The sequence below is a fragment of the Tachysurus fulvidraco genome, chromosome 7 (genome assembly GCF_022655615.1).
Source record: "Tachysurus fulvidraco isolate hzauxx_2018 chromosome 7, HZAU_PFXX_2.0, whole genome shotgun sequence".
Lineage (NCBI taxonomy): Eukaryota > Metazoa > Chordata > Actinopteri > Siluriformes > Bagridae > Tachysurus > Tachysurus fulvidraco.
In genome coordinates this window covers 19415625-19435354 of record NC_062524.1, presented here as the reverse complement: position 1 = coordinate 19435354, position 19730 = coordinate 19415625, and the positions used below count along the sequence as shown (strand labels likewise).

Here is a 19730-nt window from a genome sequence, read left to right as displayed (position 1 = left end):
ACAGCATGTCAACAGGATTCAGGTCAGGACTTTGACTAGGCCACTCCAAAGTCTTCATTTTGTTTTTCTTCAGCCATTCAGAGGTGGACTTGCTGGTGGGTTTTGGATCATTGTTCCATTTATCACAGCAAGTCTTCCAGGTCCTGAAGCAGCAAAACAGCCCTAGACCATCACACTCCCACTATATTTTACTGTTGGTATGATGTTCTTTTTTTTTTCGAAATGCAGTGTTACTTTTATGCCAGATGTAATGGGACACACACCTTCCAAAAATGTAAACTTTTGTCTCGTCAGTCCACAGAGTATTTTCCCAAAAGTCTTGGGGATCATCAAGATGTTTTCTGGCAAATCTGAGATGAGCCTTTATATTCTTTTTGCTCAGCAGCGGTTTTCGTCTTGGAACTCTGCCATGTAGGCCATTTTTGCCCAGTCCCTTTCTTATGGTGGAGTCATGAACACTGTCCTTAACTGAGGCAAGTGAGGCCTGCAGTTCTTTAGATGATGTTGTGGGGTCTTTTGTGACATCTTGGATGAGTCGTCGCTGCGGTCTTGGGGTATTCTGTTATTTCGCCATTTTGTGGATAATCGCTCTCACTGTAGTTTGCTGGAGTCCCAAAGCTTTAGAATTGGCTTTATAATCTTTTCCAGACTAATGGGGGGTGTTCACCATGTGACTTTGGATTTTGTTTTCCCTTAATAATAAAAACTGCATGTTGTTTACTTGTTATCTTTGACTAATATTTAAATTTGTTTGATGATCTGAAACATTAGTGTGAGACAAACATGCAAACAAAAAAAATAAATCAGATGGGGCAAAAACGTTTTCACACCACTGTGTAGATGTATGTGTATCTCTCTCTCTGAGACATCCACTTCCCTGTATATCATCCCCCATGGTTGAATATTATTATTCATAATTTATTGTAAACATACCTTATATGCACTTCAGTTTAAATGGCAACTATATTTCATTAGATTTTTACATAGATTTTGCTCTAATCTATTCTAATCAGAAAAGACCACTTTATATTTACAGGTAGATGCAGACAGGTAAAACTCAGACAGCAATAGCCATACACAATTACTGGCCACAATTAATTATACCATAGCAACAAGGGTGTGGCATAATTTGAGACTGCCTCTCCTCCTCATGCAATAGCAAAGGCTGCAATCAGTTCAATCAAACACAGTGTTAAAAAAAAAAATCAGGAATATATATCATATAACTGGATGCATTTTGCCAGGAAGAATGGGCAGCTATACCACCTGAGAAAATGAAGAATTCTGTTATGATTTTCAAATTAATTTGATTTCTATAAGAAATACAATACATTTGTTTTGCTTTCTCACTCGTAGATTTGCGCAGGCAAGAGAGGAGCTGAAGAAGATTAATCTGCCAGGATTCCTGTACAGTGAAGTGTCTGAGTTTGCTTCAACTGTACCATATTTTAGCCTGGATGAGGATGAGATCTGTGATGAGGGTGTTCATCTCATTGTGTGCGTCCATGGCCTAGATGGTGAGGCCAGGCTCATAAATGCATGTTTTAAGTTCTGCAGTCAGGGGTAGACAGTGAGGTAGTGAGGGCTTTGAGCTTAAACTGTAGTTGGGGTCCTACACAAAAAGGTGAATCTACAAATGCTCCAGCCAGAAATTTAAGACTGCCATAAAAAGTTAGTTAAAACAAAAATTGCAAGTAGTTATTGTACAGTGATAAAGTAAAGCAGCTGAATGTCAAAATAGAAAGAGCCATGTGTAAAGCTTATGCAATTGTATTCAATTAATCGGAATCAAGATTTAATTGCAAAAGTGATCATATTATTTATCAAAAATGTGTTTTCATTAGAAAGTAAGGGTAAAATCGTTTACCTTGACTCTGGATAAGGTGCAACATTGTGTGCTAGAACCCTGCAGCAATAGCTTTTGTTAGGGTTTTTTTCCTCTTATTATTTATCTCAGATTAAATTAATCTGAGTATCTCAAATTCTGCTTAGTTAGGAGGTATGCAAAATTTAAGCTTGGCTATAAACACAGATCAAAGTAAAGTGCAAATAGATGTTTTCCAGTATAGGATATGACCTTGAGTTAAAAGTTAACTGTAGCTGTGCTTCATCTTTTCCGCTAATCTGCTATGAATTTTTAATTCATTGCTGTGTGTATGATTAACTGATTTTCTTGACCTGCAAGCTGGTCTGATTCGACATGATGATCCAAGTTTGTGCCAGTGAGGTGGGCTGAAAATGCATTGTTTGTTTTTGTTTATTTTCTGCATTTGCATACACTTTAAACCTTTAATGTTTTCTTCCCATCACGCTCATCATCACATATGACCAAAATAAATAATCTTCAGAAATCCTGAGTAATAACAAAGGATGCGACCCGAAGCAAAGGTCACGAGGGAAACAATTGTCAGGAACAGGCTAAGGGAACATGCACACTGTGCTCCCCCTGCTTAGCATTCTGCTAGCCAATGTCTAGTCTCTGGAGAACAAGCTCAACAATTTTAGGTCCAGAGGGACTGCAACTTCCTTTGCTTTACTGAGACATGGTTGAACCCAGTGGTTCTGGACCAAGCCATTCAACCGGACGATTTTTTCTTGGTTTACCACATGGATAGAAGGATGGAGTAGGGGAAGTCAAGGAGTGGTGGAGTGTGTTTGCTGGTAAACAACAGCTGCTACAAGAGCATGAGCATTGTACCTCTTTCAAGCTCTTGCTCACCCACCTTGGAGCTCTTGACCATCAAATGTCTTCCTTTCTACCTTCCTTTGGATTTTTGCTATCTTTTTGGGTCCCTTGGCATCATATGTCAGACCCTTGATGACTAATCTTGGCTTAAATATGGAAGCAGATCTTAAATTGGATGGCAAAATTGGAGCAGTGGTTTATAGAGTACTTTACTGATACTCTCCAAATCCTAATGGATTTGAAGCTTTCACTCGAAGTTTCAGCTCATTCCACAAATTTTCTATGGGATTAATGTCCGGGGACTGGCTAAGCTACTCCAGGATGTGCTTCTTCTTGAGGCACTTCTATGTTGCCTTGGCAATATGTTTTGGGTTATTGTCATGCTGAAAGACTCATCCACAACTCATTTTCAGTGTTCTGGCTGGGGCTAGGAGGTTCTCATCCTATTCTATAGTAAATGGCCTCGTTTATTGGCCCCTTAAATGTGTTAAAGTCTTTCTGTACCTTTAGCAGAGAAACGGCCCTATAATAGTATGTGGCTAGGACTACTTACTTAAGTCCTTAGCCCTGTCTTTGTTTTATGTCGCACCATGGTCCTGGAGAAACATTGTCTCATTTCACTATGTACTGCAACAGCTACAGTATATATGGTTGAAATGGCAATAAAAGCTTCTTGACTTGACTTGATTTGACTTGATGTTTCCACCTCCCATGTTTGACAGCGGGGGTGGTGGTGTTGGGGTTATATTCAGCATTTTTCTGCCTCCAAAACATGTTGAATCAAGTTGATGCCAAAGAGCTAAAATTTGTTCTCAACTGACATTATCACATTCTCCCAAGCCTTCTCAGAATCATCCAGCTGTGGCAAACTCCAGATGAGCCTGTACATGTGCTTTCTTATGCAGGGGAACCTTGCAGGCATCTCAATCCATTAGTGTGAAGTGTGTTACTAATAGATTTCTTGGTGACTGTGGTCACGGCTCTCTTCAGATAATTAATATGCTCCTCTCGTGTAATGATAGACTGATCTTTCACCTTTCTTGCATGGAGCTCCAGACTGAGGGTGAACAGTGGTCTCTTTCTCTTTGGTCTTGCCTATGGTTGTGGAGAGGTTTGAATGGAACAGATTGATTTTTTGACAGGTGTCTTTTATACACATAAGTTGATATTAGGATTGCTTTCCTAAAGGGACAGGACTTATTTGAGTGCCTCGTGGGCACATAACCGTGGGTGGTCTGTGGGGGTCACAATTCTTTTTTTGTTTGTTTATATTTTGTCTCCCTCTCTGTTAAAATAAACCTACCATAAAAATTCTAGACCTTTAATTTCTTTTTAAGGGGGTACACTTACAAATTCAGCAGGGGATCAAATAATTATTTCACTGCATTATTAAGCTTTGTTTCCAAATGTGGCTGTTTAAAGTGTATTCATAAATGGAAACAAAGAAAAAGCAAATAATTATTTTTTATGGCTCCATTTAAAAAAAACTTGATATACTCTCTCTTTTATACTTTTACTATGTTAGAGCCATAATACATATGTAAATACAAGAATGATGAATGATGCTTTTATTATGTCCTTGCTTCTTGAAGATGTGATTAAGATGCCATAACTTGGTTTGTTGTACAACAAGCAAGATTGCACAGAGCAATTTGTGTTATAATGATCGATATGAAACTGTCTGAATGAAAATGCTGACCTATACTGTTCTTTGCTAATGAGATCTTGGCTGCACAAACTCATTTAAATATATACAGTTGTAGAAGGGACATTATAATATCACTCTATGGTGTCACCCAGATGAGTGAGTTCCCTTTTGAGTCTGGTTTCTCTCAAGGACCTTGACCATGTTGTCTAGAGAGTTTTCCTTGTCACCATTGGCTCAAGCTTGCTCATTAGTGATAAATGTATATTGAATTTTAAAATTGTCATTTATATTTCTGTAAAGCTCCTTTGAGACAACCTTCAATTTCAAAAGCACTAATAAAATGTAATACATTTGAAATAAAATTGAAGTAAATGATACAGTTTTTTAAGCATCATGTTATATAAAATTATACAGTTTTTACCTGCTTGGAAGTTCAAAATAAACAGAACTTTGTCATACATCTTTTGAAAACCCCTTTCCAGTTAACAATTTAAAAAAAAAAGTTAATTCTTTCCCTCCACTTAAACAGGTAACAGTGCAGATTTAAGGTTGGTGAAGACCTACCTAGAACTAGGCTTGCCTGGATCTCGTATAGAGTTTTTGATGTCAGAGCGTAACCAGGTAACTAACCATTTTTCTTTAGAGTCAAATGTTTTTTACATATATATAAATTGTATAGAAAGTAAAATGTCTTGTCTTTTTTGCCTTTTACCACCTCAGAATGACACTTTTGCTGACTTTGATTCTATGACTGACCGACTTTTGGATGAAATTGTACAATATATACAAATCTACAATCTCTCAGTTTCTAAAATAAGGTAATTTTTTTCAAGATGAGACAGCAGATAATCACAATATCACTGCCAGTTATCACCGCGGGTTACTGTTTCATTGTTACAGCGTTTAAATATTTTTCACACCTTGTTTGTAGTAACAGCCATAATTTGACAAATATATTTGATGTTCACAAAGAAAGGTTTCACTTTCCAAAGGCTTGTCAAACATTCTGTAGATAGGAGCATTTTATGCTGAGTCTAATTGATTAATTTCATGTGTCTTTCAAAACCAAGTTATAATTAAGACTAACTAGTTATTATGGTTGTTTTCCAGCTTTGTGGGTCATTCTCTGGGAAATCTGATAGTGCGATCTGTGTTGACAAGGCAGAGGTTTAAGGCCTATCTTAACAAACTTCATACCTTCCTTTCACTGTCTGGACCACATCTTGGCACTCTCTACAACAGCTCAGCTCTCGTCAATACTGGTACTACTACACCTGACCATGTGTACATCAGTGCACAAATACAGCAGAAACAGTAAAAGACATTTCATCGATTAGGTTTATAATATATTATGAAGTGACCATTGTTTTATTATGACTTCCTTGTAAATTATTATTAAACTACAAAGCTTGACCTTAATTTGATGAGTGCTTTATTTAGGACTGTGGTTCATGCAAAAATGGAAGAAGTCTGGCTCACTATTGCAGCTGACTTGTCGTGATCACTCAGACCCACGGCAGACATTTCTCTACAAGCTAAGCAAGAAAGATGGTTAGTGATACTCCTTGGTCATTGAGGCATGCAGAGTATGTGGGGGGTTTTGTTGCTGCTGTCGTTTTTTTGTTTGTTTGTTTGTTTTTGTTTTTGTTTTTAAACTTACTGTACATTTTGACTAGGTCTTCAGTTTTTTAGAAATGTGGTGCTGGTGGGCTCTCTGCAGGACCGTTATGTGCCCTATCACTCTGCTCGCATTGAGATGTGCAAAACAGCCTTAAAAGATAAACAGATGGGTAAGGCCAGCATTTTTTCTCTTATCTTTTACGAATTTGTTGAAAATGTTGTTTGTTTGTTATACATTAGAAATATAGAAAATTAATCAATCTATGTTAACATATTTTTATCCCCAGGGCCAGTGTATGCTGAGATGATTGAGAATTTATTAGTACCTGTGCTCCAGAACAAAGACTGTAACCTGGTTCGATACAATGTTGTTCATGCCCTGCCCAACACAGCCAACTCTTTAATAGGTCGGGCAGCCCACATTGCTGTTCTGGATTCTGAAATATTCCTGGAGAAGTTCTTCTTGGTAGCTGGACTAAAGTTCTTTCAGTAGCTGGTTAGGCCGGAAGATGGCACAAATACCTCCCAACGTTGAAACAGACATTCTCAATGGCCTGTCACTTTTCAATGGCCTATATTTTCTTCTAAATATTTACTTGTTCTTTAGCTCATCTTAAATATAGTGTTTAAAATTTTTGTATTGGCATTTTTAAAAGTTATTATTTTCACTATTCTTTTCATTACAAAAATAGTAACTTTACAATGTGTATCAGTGTTATTTAAGTTAAACATATGCCTAATGGGGAAGAAAGTTCAAATTTGTTTAAATAAAACCTTGTTGATTCTGAACTGGAAATTAAACTAGATGAATTTATCATATTTAGTATAGCTTAATGAAGGCCTCCTTTGTTGTGAATACTCATGTTTAACAGAACACAAACTCTATCGGGAGTATTTGCTATCCAAACTGCATTAGATTATTTTTTAGTATTCATTTATGTACATGCATTTTGTTGGAACAGCCTTATACTTTGCTTTGTTTTATGTCTTTAGCTGTTGCAGTGTTATGCACAACATATGTTCCCATGTGTCCCAACCTGGTGTTGGATAAACGTAAACAGCATGTTGATTCTTTTAAAAATTTACATTTTCCACATTAAATTTGTTTCAGTTGAGTATAAGAAATTCTTGTATTATTTTATTTTGTGTTTGTGTTCAAGAAAACTTTAATTTATTATCAGGTGCTAATTTGTGTTTATAAGCAAGATATTGTATGCAAGAAATGTAAAATAAATGTCATTTTTATTATTCACAATTTTTTTCTATAAAGGACCTAAACATCATTAAATAAATCTAATGAAAAAATTTGTATGGTTTACTTTTTAACCATTTATAATCTTTGGAAGGTGCAAAGGAATGACCATGCAGTGTTCCTTTTCGTTTTTTGCTTTCATGCTTTTATGGAAAACAATATAAAACATGATAGTTTACATGAAAAACCAAAATGTTGGTAAAAAAAATGAGAAAAGCATGAAGAGACAATTTGTGTGTGGAATGATCAGTTTCATGAAATATGATGTCTGAATCCCTACATGCATACGCAAAGGTGCGTCTTGGGTACTGAAAATGTGTTTCTGCAAATCTCAGTGCCGTAGGCCTTCAGGAAAGCGGTTTGTCGTGCAACCTTTATACAGTATATGTGCACATCTGACATGCTCTAACAGTTGTTTTTTAACTTTGGTGCAAAATCTTGAAACAAAGCTTTTTACCTGATTTTAAGTAAAAATAATGTAAAACATGACAGCTCACATTAAACACCCCCAGTTAGTTCAGTGGCAGGGTCCCGTGCACTCATTGTAACGAGCGGGGTTCAATTTTCGGTCAGGGCGCCAACCCGGCCACTGGAGAGTTAACTCTAAGTCCCTAAAAAAAATCTGTGGCAAAATCTAACATGTGAACCACATGATCGACTGTGATGGCCCAGAACAGTGAACAGTCAAAAGAGATTTAAAAAAAAAAATTGCATTAAAGAACAATATATTGACGGTTAAAAGGACAAAAACTGATGATTAGTGTGTGGTGTTATCATTTTCATGAAATTTTAGATATCAGCATGTGTTTTCAGTGAGTCCCTGCATGCATGTACAAAAGTGCTCCTCAGGGTGTGAATACGTGATTCTGCGACTCTCAGCCATCTACACTGCAAATATGAAACCAGACATTTAACTCTAATAGTGTTAAATCTAACACTTTCGCAGTATATATATGGGTACCACCACAAAAGTGTTAACACTTTTAACACAAGTGTTAGCATTGCCAACACAAATAGTGTGTTACAAATGTAAAACTAGTTACATAAAAACACTGTAACAGAGTATTTCAAATTGTGGTGGCATTTTTGATCTACATATAAAAACACAGTCAGTCTCAGAGTCAGTGGCAAGAGCAAAGGAGGTATTTATTTTGCCGCAGCAAAAGTCGTCTTCCAAACAACGTAGAGTGCCAATTCTACACAGTGAAGAGGCAAAGCTTACTGATTCAGCTCTCACATTTTTACCCTAGCTGTGCGCTTGTATAGCCTTGTATGTGTGTGTGTATTTGTGTTATGTGACCTCTCAGTCACCTCAGTAAAGTCAGATCTTATCAAGCAGCACCCACAATCCCCTAAAGTTCCCATCCCTTTAACACATGGAATGTTTATGGCAGAAACACTTATGGCAGGATAATTTGTGGTAGGAATGTTTATGGCATGGACATTTCCTCCTGTTCTCTCTCTCTCCCTAGTCTGACACACTGAATTTACCATGAAAGCACATATAACACTCATGATATTTAAATATTCCACTACAAACTCCAGATTGTTGTTAATATCAATTTATAAATGAACACCAGGAGTGTTATTCTTAAACACTACCCCATTGTTGATTTTACACTTATGTAGTGATAAATGTTCTTTAGTTAACTCTATCAGAACAAAATGACCAGCTGTGAACCATTTCATTAAGACAAAAATTTCATATGGTGTCAACATAACACTATCAGATATATGTATCCTAAGATGAATACTTTAAAGACTATAAAATTTATTCATTTGTTTGTATTGGTTTACATTTCTGCATATATTCAAAGCATTTTAAAATGCATTCCATAAAAAAAAATCAACCATTTCATCTTTTTATTAAAACAGCATAGCACTCCCACTTTCAGTGCACTACAAAATGCAACAATCAGTTACAATATATAAATATGAATCAGAGTCATATGACATCTGAAGATCATATGGTTTAGGGTGCTGCCATTCATTTTGTTTTACAATGCAAAAACAATCAAGTTCTTTAACCTGAAATGCATGCAGGTACTCAACATACACTGCTTCAATTTTCATCAAAACAAAATGTATTTCTTCCTTTCTCAGAAGAATTGCAACTATTTTAATGAACAATGGCATTTCATCTACTACATCAACACAAACAACTGATCCACAATGAAACTCAATTCCATCACACTTTACCCATGCAGTGCAATATATAGCTAGGTCCATCAATAGGAAGAGCCAGCATACCTACAGATGTAATGGCATTTTAAGTTGTTGGCACATCCGAGCAATTCAGAAGTTCATTGTCACTATGTTCAGTGTGAAAAAGTTTAAGATGTTTTATGAAACCACAATAGCTTTTAAATTCCAAAGAACAACCATCCTGTGCACATAACAATTTGAACTTTTGCCAGGATATAAAATAATTTGGAAGAAAGAAGGTAAGGCTGTTGACCAGTAAGACTGTGGATCAGTATCCATCCTCTGGAAAATGCTCTTGAATTTGCTCTTGCAAATGCAAAGAAGGGAATGTAACATAGTACTTGTTCAAAAGAATATATTTAGGTTAGAATTTTACTGACTTTAGATTATGCACAGATACATGGAATCATAACATACCTTGTGAAAATCTATAAGGTGGTCCACAGCTTGACGAGCACTTATCTTATTTGTCTTTTTTCTCCCAGCTGGCTAAGGTGACAGGATATGCAAGAGCAGGAGTAAAGTAGACATATCACTGTTCCATCCTGCAAAAAAAGCACTTAACCAATCCAATCTACAGAGTACACTGTCATTCAACTCATCAAAATAAAACTCGGTTTTGCGATAAAAAAGTTAACTTTTTTCAACATTAAATACATAGTGTTACCCATCACTTAAACATCAAAACCATCATATTTATTAACCACCTAAAAACATTTGGTCATTTTATGGATAAAAATCAAAAGCCTTTTGGCGGTTCAACATGTTGAAAGGAAGACGTCTACCTGAGATGGCATGATACACTGCTTTTCATGATACACTGCTTTTATGGATCTATTGTTTATAGTGGTGATGAAGGGCAGAAGGTCTTGTGAGATGGTCTGGAGCATAGTGGAAGGGAGTGGATCCAATGGGCAGGTGGTATGATTGCAAGACTGGACGAGTTGTAAAATCTCTTCTGCTGCTACAAATGTGACAACGAAGGTGTAGGTGAATCCATACTCTGAGATGTAAGTGCGTTCAGGGCTGAAGTGAAGGTCCGCAGATTTCCTCAATCTTCTCCTGGTAGAAAGAAGCAAAGTCTTCTGCAGACAGGGAGAATGAAGAAGGTGGAGCCGGGAGGTTGAGCAGAGAAGAGATTATGTTGTGGAATTTCCGAGGGTTATGTGAGGAAGCTTCAATCTTTTCCTTGTACAGTTGAAGGAAGGCTTGGCAGAAGTCACATCCGAGGAGAACCTGGCAAGGAGTATTTGGTAAGTGAATTTACCACATTCACAAAGGCTTCTTTCTTGACCTCAATGTCATCAACCACTACTGAAGTATGCACAATTTTGGGGAAAATCCTCTTCTGGTTTATACAGGAACTTGGGGCCTTCTATCCATCTGTTGTCCTTAATAAAATCTCCAGCTTTCCTCTGGATGCATCATCCACTGGATTCTCCTTTGTGCTAACATATTGTCATTGTGCTGTCTTTGTGTCCACCCTGATGATGGAAACTCTGTTTGCAACAAAGGTATGAAAACGCTTGTCTTCATTCATGACATACTTGAGCACAGATGTGCTGTATGTCCAGAAAACAGATTCTTGGAACTGGAGCTTCAGCTCCTTCTTTAACATCAGGTCTACACGGACAGCAAGCACAGCAGCAGTTAGCTAAACAAGGAACAGTGATGGTCTTCAGAGGTGGTAATCTAGCTTTTCCCAAAAGAAAGGCAACATGGATGTTATGGTTGTTATTCTTTATTCTAAGATAAGTGCCTGCGCCATATCCTTGTTTGCTTTCATCAGAGAATTTACTGTATGAACCTGCGCATATACAGTATGTAGGACACACAGCTAATGGGCTTTACGCATCTCTCAACTTTGAATTCAGAGAGTGCATTCAGCTTCTTTAACCACCTCATCCAATCACGCAGAGTGTCATGGGGCACAGTCTCATCCCATCCAAACTTCCTCCTGCATAGCTCCTGTAACATAATCTTAGCAGGTAAAACTACTGGTGCCAAAAATACAAGTGGATCGTATACTGAACTGGAAACTGACAACATCCCATGTCTTGTACAGGACTTCTCCTGAACCTCCATTTTGAACTTAAATGAGTCAGTTTCTGCACACCATAGCAAACCAAGAGCTCTTTCAACAGGCTGTCTCTGTTCAGATCTAGCTTCTTCAACTCTTTGGCTCGGCACTCCTCGGGAAGGAGCTACTCCATTTCATCAGAGTGAAACCTCCTCACTGACAAAGAATAGAAAGGTCTTTAACTAAACAAGCTGCTGCTTCTTCAGATGCCACACTCTTAAGGCAATCATGCATATAGACATTTTTTTTGAGACTCAGACTGATGGTCATCTGCTGTTTTTCTTAAAGCAGAAACAGCACAACTCGGAGAAGAGTTGTGAACACTGACTCTTATCTTGTAAAGTTTCCATTTTGCACCCACAAGAAGCAAAGAAAGTCACCATGAGTCTTGCCTAAACTTCAGGAGGACTCCAAGCAATGTACTTGTAAAATTGGGACCTTGCAAAATTACTTGATTCAAGGATGTCCCTTTAAATGCTGCACCACAATCAAAAAACACTCGCAGGTTCCTCTTCCTGGGATGACGTACACCGTGGTGAGGAATGTACCCCACCTTGCCATTTTCACCTTTCAGCTGTTGAGTGGGAACTTGCTCTGCATATCCTTTGTTGAACATCTCATTGACAAATGCTACATACTCCTGATAAAATTTGCTTATTTCTCTGGAATCTCCTCTTCAAGCCAAGTATACATTGTTTTGCCACAGAAAAGTTGTTAGGAAGATGTACATTTTCCCTTTTAAATGGCAACTTCAAGGTGTAATAATTATCCTCAAGCTTGTCAGAACTCCCTGCAATCTCCAAGAATCTAATATCCTCTCTTGATAATCCTTGCTCTTCTGCAACTTGCTTGTTGAAATCATGGTTGTATTGTTTAGACAACATCTCCTCCAATCTACACACAGAAATACTGTTTACCACTGCAGAACAGTCTTCATCCTCAAAGTTGCCTGCATGCAAAGGACCATTAATGACCCAACCCAAAGCCATTCTTTTGGCATAAGGGCCATCTCCATGGCTGTTTATGACTTCCCAATGCTCCAACATCTTAGGTGCATTGTTTCCAAGCAACAAGTCAATGTTAGGTTACCTTTGCCAGGAAAGGCCACTTTGACAACTCTTCCTTAGACACAATGTTGTCAGAACTTACCAGCATTTGTTTCTGTGGAAGCGTTTGTGGAAGATGAAAGAAGAGGTTACCATCAATAGCAGAGACTTCAAAAATTGAGAGTATGTACTGAAGACTGGTACAACCTTTTCTTGTCCCATAGTTTGTAGCAAAAACCGAGTTTTTCTCCCAGGAAGATTAAGGCGCTGCATAAGGCTTTCAGTACTGAAGGTCGCTGAGCTGCCAGGATCTAGGAATGCATATGTCTGTATTATCTGATCTCCTTTACTGGTTTTAACTTGAACTGTTAAGATAGTTCAAGTTAAGTAGACAGCGATCTTTTCCAGCCCCTGTATGACCACATGTTTCAGTAGTTCCTAAGAACTTGCATGAACCGGACTCCTTGGAAATTATGTCTGCATTGGCTGTATTTCTGTCAATATAGAGCAAAGTGGGATGGGGCTGAATACATATCTTACAAATCAACCGCTTGCCACAGTTACGACTTATGTGCCCAGCACTTAAGCAACCAAAGCAAAGCTCTTTCTCCTTTAGAAAGTCTAAGGTCCTGATATCACCAAACAAGGGATCCATCAGGATGCTAACCTGTCTTTCAATAAATCCAACAAGATGTAGTTTCCAGAATGTTATGTGCAACAGTTCTCCACCGCTCTCTGAGCTTGTAAGGCAATTTAGATATAATAGCTTTCATATTGCTTGGCATATCCAACTCCTAAAGATACTGCAATTCCTTAGAGGCATTACAGCAGCCACGCAAAAATAGAGCATAAGACTGTAAAGCATTGACATCCTCCCCGTTTATTAAGGGCCAAGACGAGGCTCTTTCCAAGTAAGCAGTGGCGATCTTGTACTTATTGCCAAAATATTCCTGTAATACCTGTTTTGCCTTAGCGTGGCCAAAGTCAGGGGTCAAATCTAGACAACTACGTACAGGCTCCCTTGGCTGTCCCCAGTGAACAGTTCCAAGTAGTATAAGCAATCACTATTGCTTGCCTTTTCCTCAACTCCCTTTTCAAATGTCCTGATAAATGAAACATACTGAAGAGGATCTCCATCAAATAAAGAAATATATCTCTTGATGGTAAAGATGCAGAACATTGCTGTTGAACAAGAGCTGTGGTTATTACATTTTGTTTTTGCATTATAGTGACAATACTCACCATACTGACTTTCAATGTTTGGCCGAGAAATCCTATCCGATGTAAGAGGTCCATGAGGTTGCACTGATGTGTCCTGGTTTATGCTGGAAAGTCCAATCAGATGGAAAAGGTCCATGAGGTTGTACTGATGCATGTACAAGTATCTGCTGGGAATTCTGCCTTCTTGAGTCTGTACATTCCTGCCAAGGCTGCTGCCGAATTTCCTGATATGGCTCAGAAGAAGCCAAAGGCAGATCCACTGCTAATGTTTGATATGCAGTCTTCTGCCATTGGATTTAGGATAGTTGTGGATGCCTTTCTTTGTTCCTTTTCCAATTGAAAATTCATAATACAAGAGACTTATGAAACACTGATTGTCAGAGGCCTGTAGAACTAAGAGTTTGGCAGTGGATTCTACTAGCATAGCTTTTAGCTCCAGTTGCTACTTTTTCCTCTTGATCATCTCCTCCAAGGCATGCCTTTCCTTTAATGCTGCATACGATGCAGAGCAGTGCAGCCTTATTTGCCTCAGCTATGACTCTGGCAAAAGAAATGCTCTTGCATGTACTTGCTTTACTTGAATGCCTACTCCCAACATTTGAAATATTATCTTCTGGATTAACACCATCAACCTTATCATTCATTACCTCATTCATAGTAATTTCATAATTTTCATTACATGATACCCAAATTTTGACCTCAGAAATAAAATCATTGCTTACAATCATTTTGGCTTTAAACCATATTTCATGTTTTTCTTTCTCACTTTCAGGTAACATACCCAACAAAGTATCATGAATACATTTTGCTTCATCACACAATTTTAAGAAATCATCAAAAACACCCCTTGCTCATTTTGGCGCTTTATTTCCATACCAAAAGTATATAAAATGCTAACTTTTTAACATCTTCACTCACCACGTGCTGTTTCTCTGAGAGAAGTGACACACTGCTCGGCTTGTTTTCAACCTGCCAAAGTTCACGCATACCACCCCACACCCTCCGATCTACCAGCACTGCTCGATTGGTTCCACCATCTCTCAGGGTAAGAGACAAGTATACTACAAGACTCTTCTTTGTTCTGGCACCAAGGTGGTGGAATGAACTTCCCCTAGAGGTCCGAACAGCTGAGTCACTGGCTATTTTCAAGTGGCGGTTGAAGACCTACTGTACTTATTCAGGAAATACTTCAACAAGCACTTATTTCCTTATATTTTGCATTTAAAGTGAGCCAGCATTAATGTATTCAATGCTAGAGATTTAAGCATTAATGTATTCAATGCTAGAGATTTAAGCACTTATGTATGTCGCTCTGGATAAGGGCATCTGCCAAATGCTGTAAATGTAAATGTAAATTTCTGTACTATCCTCTTCACAGTTAAACATGAATAACACCGTTTAACCGATAAACGTACACTAAGCTTTTCCATATTTCCATATTTCAGGTGTTTGCTGTGAGTAAACCTCTGTGTAGCTACTGTTATTGCACAAGTAAGTCTGCTCAGCTTTAATTTATATTGCGTGCCATCTCCTATTCAGACTTTACTTGCCAGCATTCATGATCAAAATTTCATGATCATGAAAAAATATTGTGATGCAACTGGCAGGAGCTAACAACAAGGTTTTTGTGCAAAGTACTGTCATTTTTGTTATGTATGCATCATTAATAGAGAACTTGTGCTATGGCTTACAGGCTGCTGCTTGTTAGTGTTTAAAATAAGTAGCTATGTTGAACACCATTTCCAACAATGTAAGCTTGCAGATGCTTCTGTGAAATGACACGTTTGAATGTACAGTAGAAGATTTTACTAACACAGAAATCAGCATTCTGATATGTAAAGTCTGGCAGGGAGCCATTCAAGCTCCTGACACATGGCCAGCTGATGGACAATATAAAATCGCTTTGAGCTATGTGTTTCCCTTCCCTTTACACTTCCCATTTCCATTTCCACTTACACACACACACACACACACACACACACACACACACACACACACACACACACACACACACACACACACGCAAGCAAGCAACAACAATTTAATAATGATTACATTTCTTACTTTAGTCATCAATAACACATACATTTAACTATTTTTAGCCTCACTGTTCACTAACAGGAACACCTGATAATCTGCTCATTCATGCAGTTAATCAATTAACCAATCATGTGGCATCAAAGCATCAAAGTACAGTATATATCATGCACACACCAGACATCCCAAGTGTCCCGGAAGTTCCGGGAGTCTCCTGCATACTGATAGCGGCTCCCTGATGCCTGCAAATGAGTTACAATCTCCCAGAATCTAGAGCGAGCGAGCAAGAGCGTGCATGCATGACAGCTCCAAACCTTGAAGCGCGCTCATGGCAGAGAGGGAGGGGGAGCGAGAGACCTCTGTGAAGTTGGCACCCCATAAAAAGAAATAATCACCAAAACTATGCCATTCGTTTGTGCTATGTTTGTGCTAATTTGTGCCGCAAAAACGAACGTTTGTGCTGGTTTGGTGTTTGAGATATTAAACATTTTTTTTGACCATATGACATCACTTTCCACCCCACATCGCCCAAATCGCTCAAAACCAGCTTAGTTTGTTTGTGCTCGATTTGTGCCCATTTGTGCCGTTAAAACAAACACTCTGTTTTCCTTCCTGAGATACAGTATAACCAAAATATTCGGGAACTGTAATAAGTTATATATGGTGTTATACAGCAGAAGATTCAATGTTTATTTTAGCGGCGTGAACCGGCAAACGATCTAAGCCGGTTTTGAGCGATTTTGGTGATGTGGGGTGGAAAGTGACGTCACACGGTCAAAAAAAAATGTTTAATTTTTGCGGCACAAAACATCACAAACGTAGCACAAACGAATGGCATAGTTTTGGTGATTATGTCTTTTTATGGGGTGCTTCACGGAGGTTGTGTGGGCTAGTGTGTGTGTGTGTGTGTGTGTGTGTGTGTGTCTGTGTGTCATTAAGTGCATGTACTGTAAGACAGAGAGCATCCTGATTGGCCTGTTTCGGTAAGTGAATTAATCAATTGTCAGTGTGGGCGGGACTTTCATCTCTATTTTATCTTTTATCTTTTATTTTTAAAAACCAAAGTATAAGACACATTTTACTTCAAAGTTTGTAACAGTGACTTCAGCATTGCCCATGGTGGGGTAAATGTTTGTAAAACGTGTTGACGTGACTTCAACACATTTCATTTTCAGCTTATATAAATAGTGAAAGTGATGTACATATTTTAATATAATTAACAAATAATTGAGTAACACTTTACAATAAGGTTCATAATGAACTATAAAGCATTTATTTGTCTTTGTTAATGTTAATTTGAGCATTTACTAATGCATTATTCAAATCTTGTTAACATTAGTTAATGCACTGTGAACTAACATGAACATAAACACATAAACAGCTGTATTTTTATGAATTAACTTGTCCTCCTTTTGTGTGTGTGGGGGGGGCATGTGTGTGTGTGGGGGGGCTTGGGGGGTTTGGAATATTCAATTCAATTCAATTCAAGTTTATTTGTATAGCGCTTTTTACAATAGACATTGTCTCAAAGCAGCTTTACAGAACAAGCAATACCTCCCGGAAATGGTCAAAAGGTCAAAAGTTTCAGTTAATGATTACATCAAACATCAGAATGGGGAAAAGTGTGATTTCAGTGACTTTGATTGTGTTATGGTTGTTAGTAGTAGATACTATGTTGGTTGGAGAGGTTGAAAACAGCAATCCCTAGAGTTTACACTGAATGGTGCCTTAAACAAAACACACTTAGTGATGGACAGATCTATGGGTGGAAGTGCTATGTTTATAAGCAAGGTCAAAGGAAAATGTCTATTTTGTTTTGCAATAGAAGGCATCAAGTTCCACTCCTAGAACAGGCACTAAGGAATGATCCCGCTCTACAGCAAAGTGTTTCAGCTTGCAGACACTATGCGCATCCATGTGGGTTTTTTTGGTTGTTTGTTTTTCAAGCCATTCTGTGTAAACTCTAGAGATTTTAGTGTAAAAATCCCATGAGGTCAAAGGTTTCTGAAAAACTTAAACCAGCACATCTGGTACCAACTTCCATGGCATGATTAAGGTTCCAGAGTTACACTTTTCTGCATTCTGATGTTTGATATGAAAAGTTAACTGAAGCTCTTGATCTTTATCTGCATGACTATGCATTGTGATGCTGCCACACCACTGGTTGATTAACTGGATAAATGAGCAGGTTTACATGTGTCTCTATTAAAGTGCACAGTAACATGTAACGTGTCACTTTCGCAAGACATGTTTTTTCTCTTTTGCATCACTACACCGCATTTTCTGGTATTAATAAATTATGTTATACTTTAGTTTAAAATTGTGTATAAATTTCTCTTTTTGTCATTTCTGAGCCAGACTTTCCACCCTCTCATCCCTCAGTGTAGGGCGCATCTGTAAATAGTTGTATCTTTTTCTATAGCGCTTATAGAACACTTAGTGCTTCTCAGAACTCCTCAGAACTTTCTTTTTCAAGAGCCTGTGAAGGAAGTGTTACTTTGGCAGATTTTGCAACTTATTGAATCTCGAATGAGAGAATTTATTTCACTGGTGCCAACAGATCATTACCGAGGCACGAGCCCCCAGTAAAATGGGTCTTATGACGCCTCTGCATCTGATGTTCAGGTATAACCTGTGTGGCCGAGACTAGGCTACGTGAGACTAATTTAACTTACATGTGCATTCAGACGCCTTCCACCCAACACAGACCATGGTATAAATAACTGTGTGTATGTGTGTGAGAGAGTAAGTGAGGGAGAGTATTGACACTGTGATTAAACTGGACTTTGTCCTTTTTTTGTTATCATTTGTGTTCAAGTGATTTAAATTCACACTCCAGGTCAGTGTGTGGCGGTAATGCGCCCATAGCATAGAAAGATGACGAAAAACAATAACAACACGAAGAAGAAGACGACCACAAGGCAGCGTGAGTAGCGTGTGGAAGTCTCCAGCAACGCTTTAACAATGTCTGCTTTTCTGGTGAAAGCTTTGGTATCGCAATGTGGGGATATCGAGCGCACGTTGGACATGTTTTGCTGGCCGAGTTTGTCGTGGCCTGAAATAGAGAATGTTGAAGCCCTAGGATTATTTATTAAAGAGCTTGTTTTTAAATCGCACTCCAGTCCAGATGTGTTTAATAGGTTAATCACCAAGGAACGTTTTGTTTGTAAAGTGCAGTCAATTATTTGGGACCATTGTGTCCCACTTCTGAAAATGATTTCAAGTGAAAACATTATAACTCGGGAGGAAAGTGGAGCACAAGGTGGTGAGAGGAAGCAGCTGCTCCAGGCCACTTGTGCACTGCTTATGATTTGTGTAAAGGAGTGTCAGGTGGACTCCATGGAGAACATAGCAGGCTTTGTTTTACCTGTGCTGTCAGGAAAGGGTGACAGTAATGGTGATGCACAGCTCGATGTTGATGTGGCCATAGAGGTGCTGGCAGAATTGCTCTCAGGTGTTTCTACCAATAGTGTCTTGGTTAAGAACTCTCTGTCTTGTACACTTTGTACTGTTAAGGAGCTTTCGGACACTTGGGTGTCCAAAGTCATTGTCCGTATTTGGTTCACATGTCTTAAATCATCAAGCAAAGAAACTCAAGAAGACATTCTCTGTTACCTTTGGGGGAGTTTACTGGAATGGTATGAACAGGAGGGCACAGAGGTGGTTACCGCACGTCTTCTGCTGTGTCTTACTGCTCTTTCTGACTTCCTCTTCTCGTTGGAGCAAAGGGGGACCAGCCCAGAAAAGTCACACACTTTCTTCAAAGTGGTCCAAAATGGACTTGTACACAAGGACAACATGTCCCGCAAGAGAGCACTCTATCTGCTAAACAGATGTGTTTCACTGGCAGAAGCACGCAATGCAGATATTGATATGTGTGATACAGGTAAGTTTTTCCCCTTTTGGATTTTTTTTGTGTAAACTACAGTTAAATA

General features: G+C 38.4%; 2 protein-coding genes across 17 annotated transcripts in view; both read left to right on the top strand.

Annotated features, from left to right (window-relative positions):
• Positions 1–7202, top strand: part of fam135a (family with sequence similarity 135 member A) — a 51858-nt gene extending 44656 nt beyond the window's left edge. For all 15 annotated transcript variants that reach the window (XM_047815736.1, XM_047815735.1, XM_047815734.1 and 12 more), the window contains 7 exons: positions 1357–1517; positions 4864–4955; positions 5055–5152; positions 5445–5596; positions 5775–5885; positions 6011–6124; positions 6242–7202. In XM_047815736.1, the coding sequence (XP_047671692.1) occupies positions 1357–1517; positions 4864–4955; positions 5055–5152; positions 5445–5596; positions 5775–5885; positions 6011–6124; positions 6242–6447 (934 nt within the window). In that variant the 3' untranslated portion in view covers positions 6448–7202. The remainder of the gene's footprint in view (positions 1–1356; positions 1518–4863; positions 4956–5054; positions 5153–5444; positions 5597–5774; positions 5886–6010; positions 6125–6241) is intronic.
• Positions 7203–18677: 11475 nt separating this feature from the next.
• Positions 18678–19730, top strand: part of tarbp1 (TAR (HIV-1) RNA binding protein 1) — a 29679-nt gene continuing 28626 nt past the window's right edge. For both annotated transcript variants that reach the window (XM_047816297.1, XM_027174483.2), the window contains exon 1: positions 18678–19681. In XM_047816297.1, the coding sequence (XP_047672253.1) occupies positions 18760–19681 (922 nt within the window). In that variant the 5' untranslated portion in view covers positions 18678–18759. The remainder of the gene's footprint in view (positions 19682–19730) is intronic.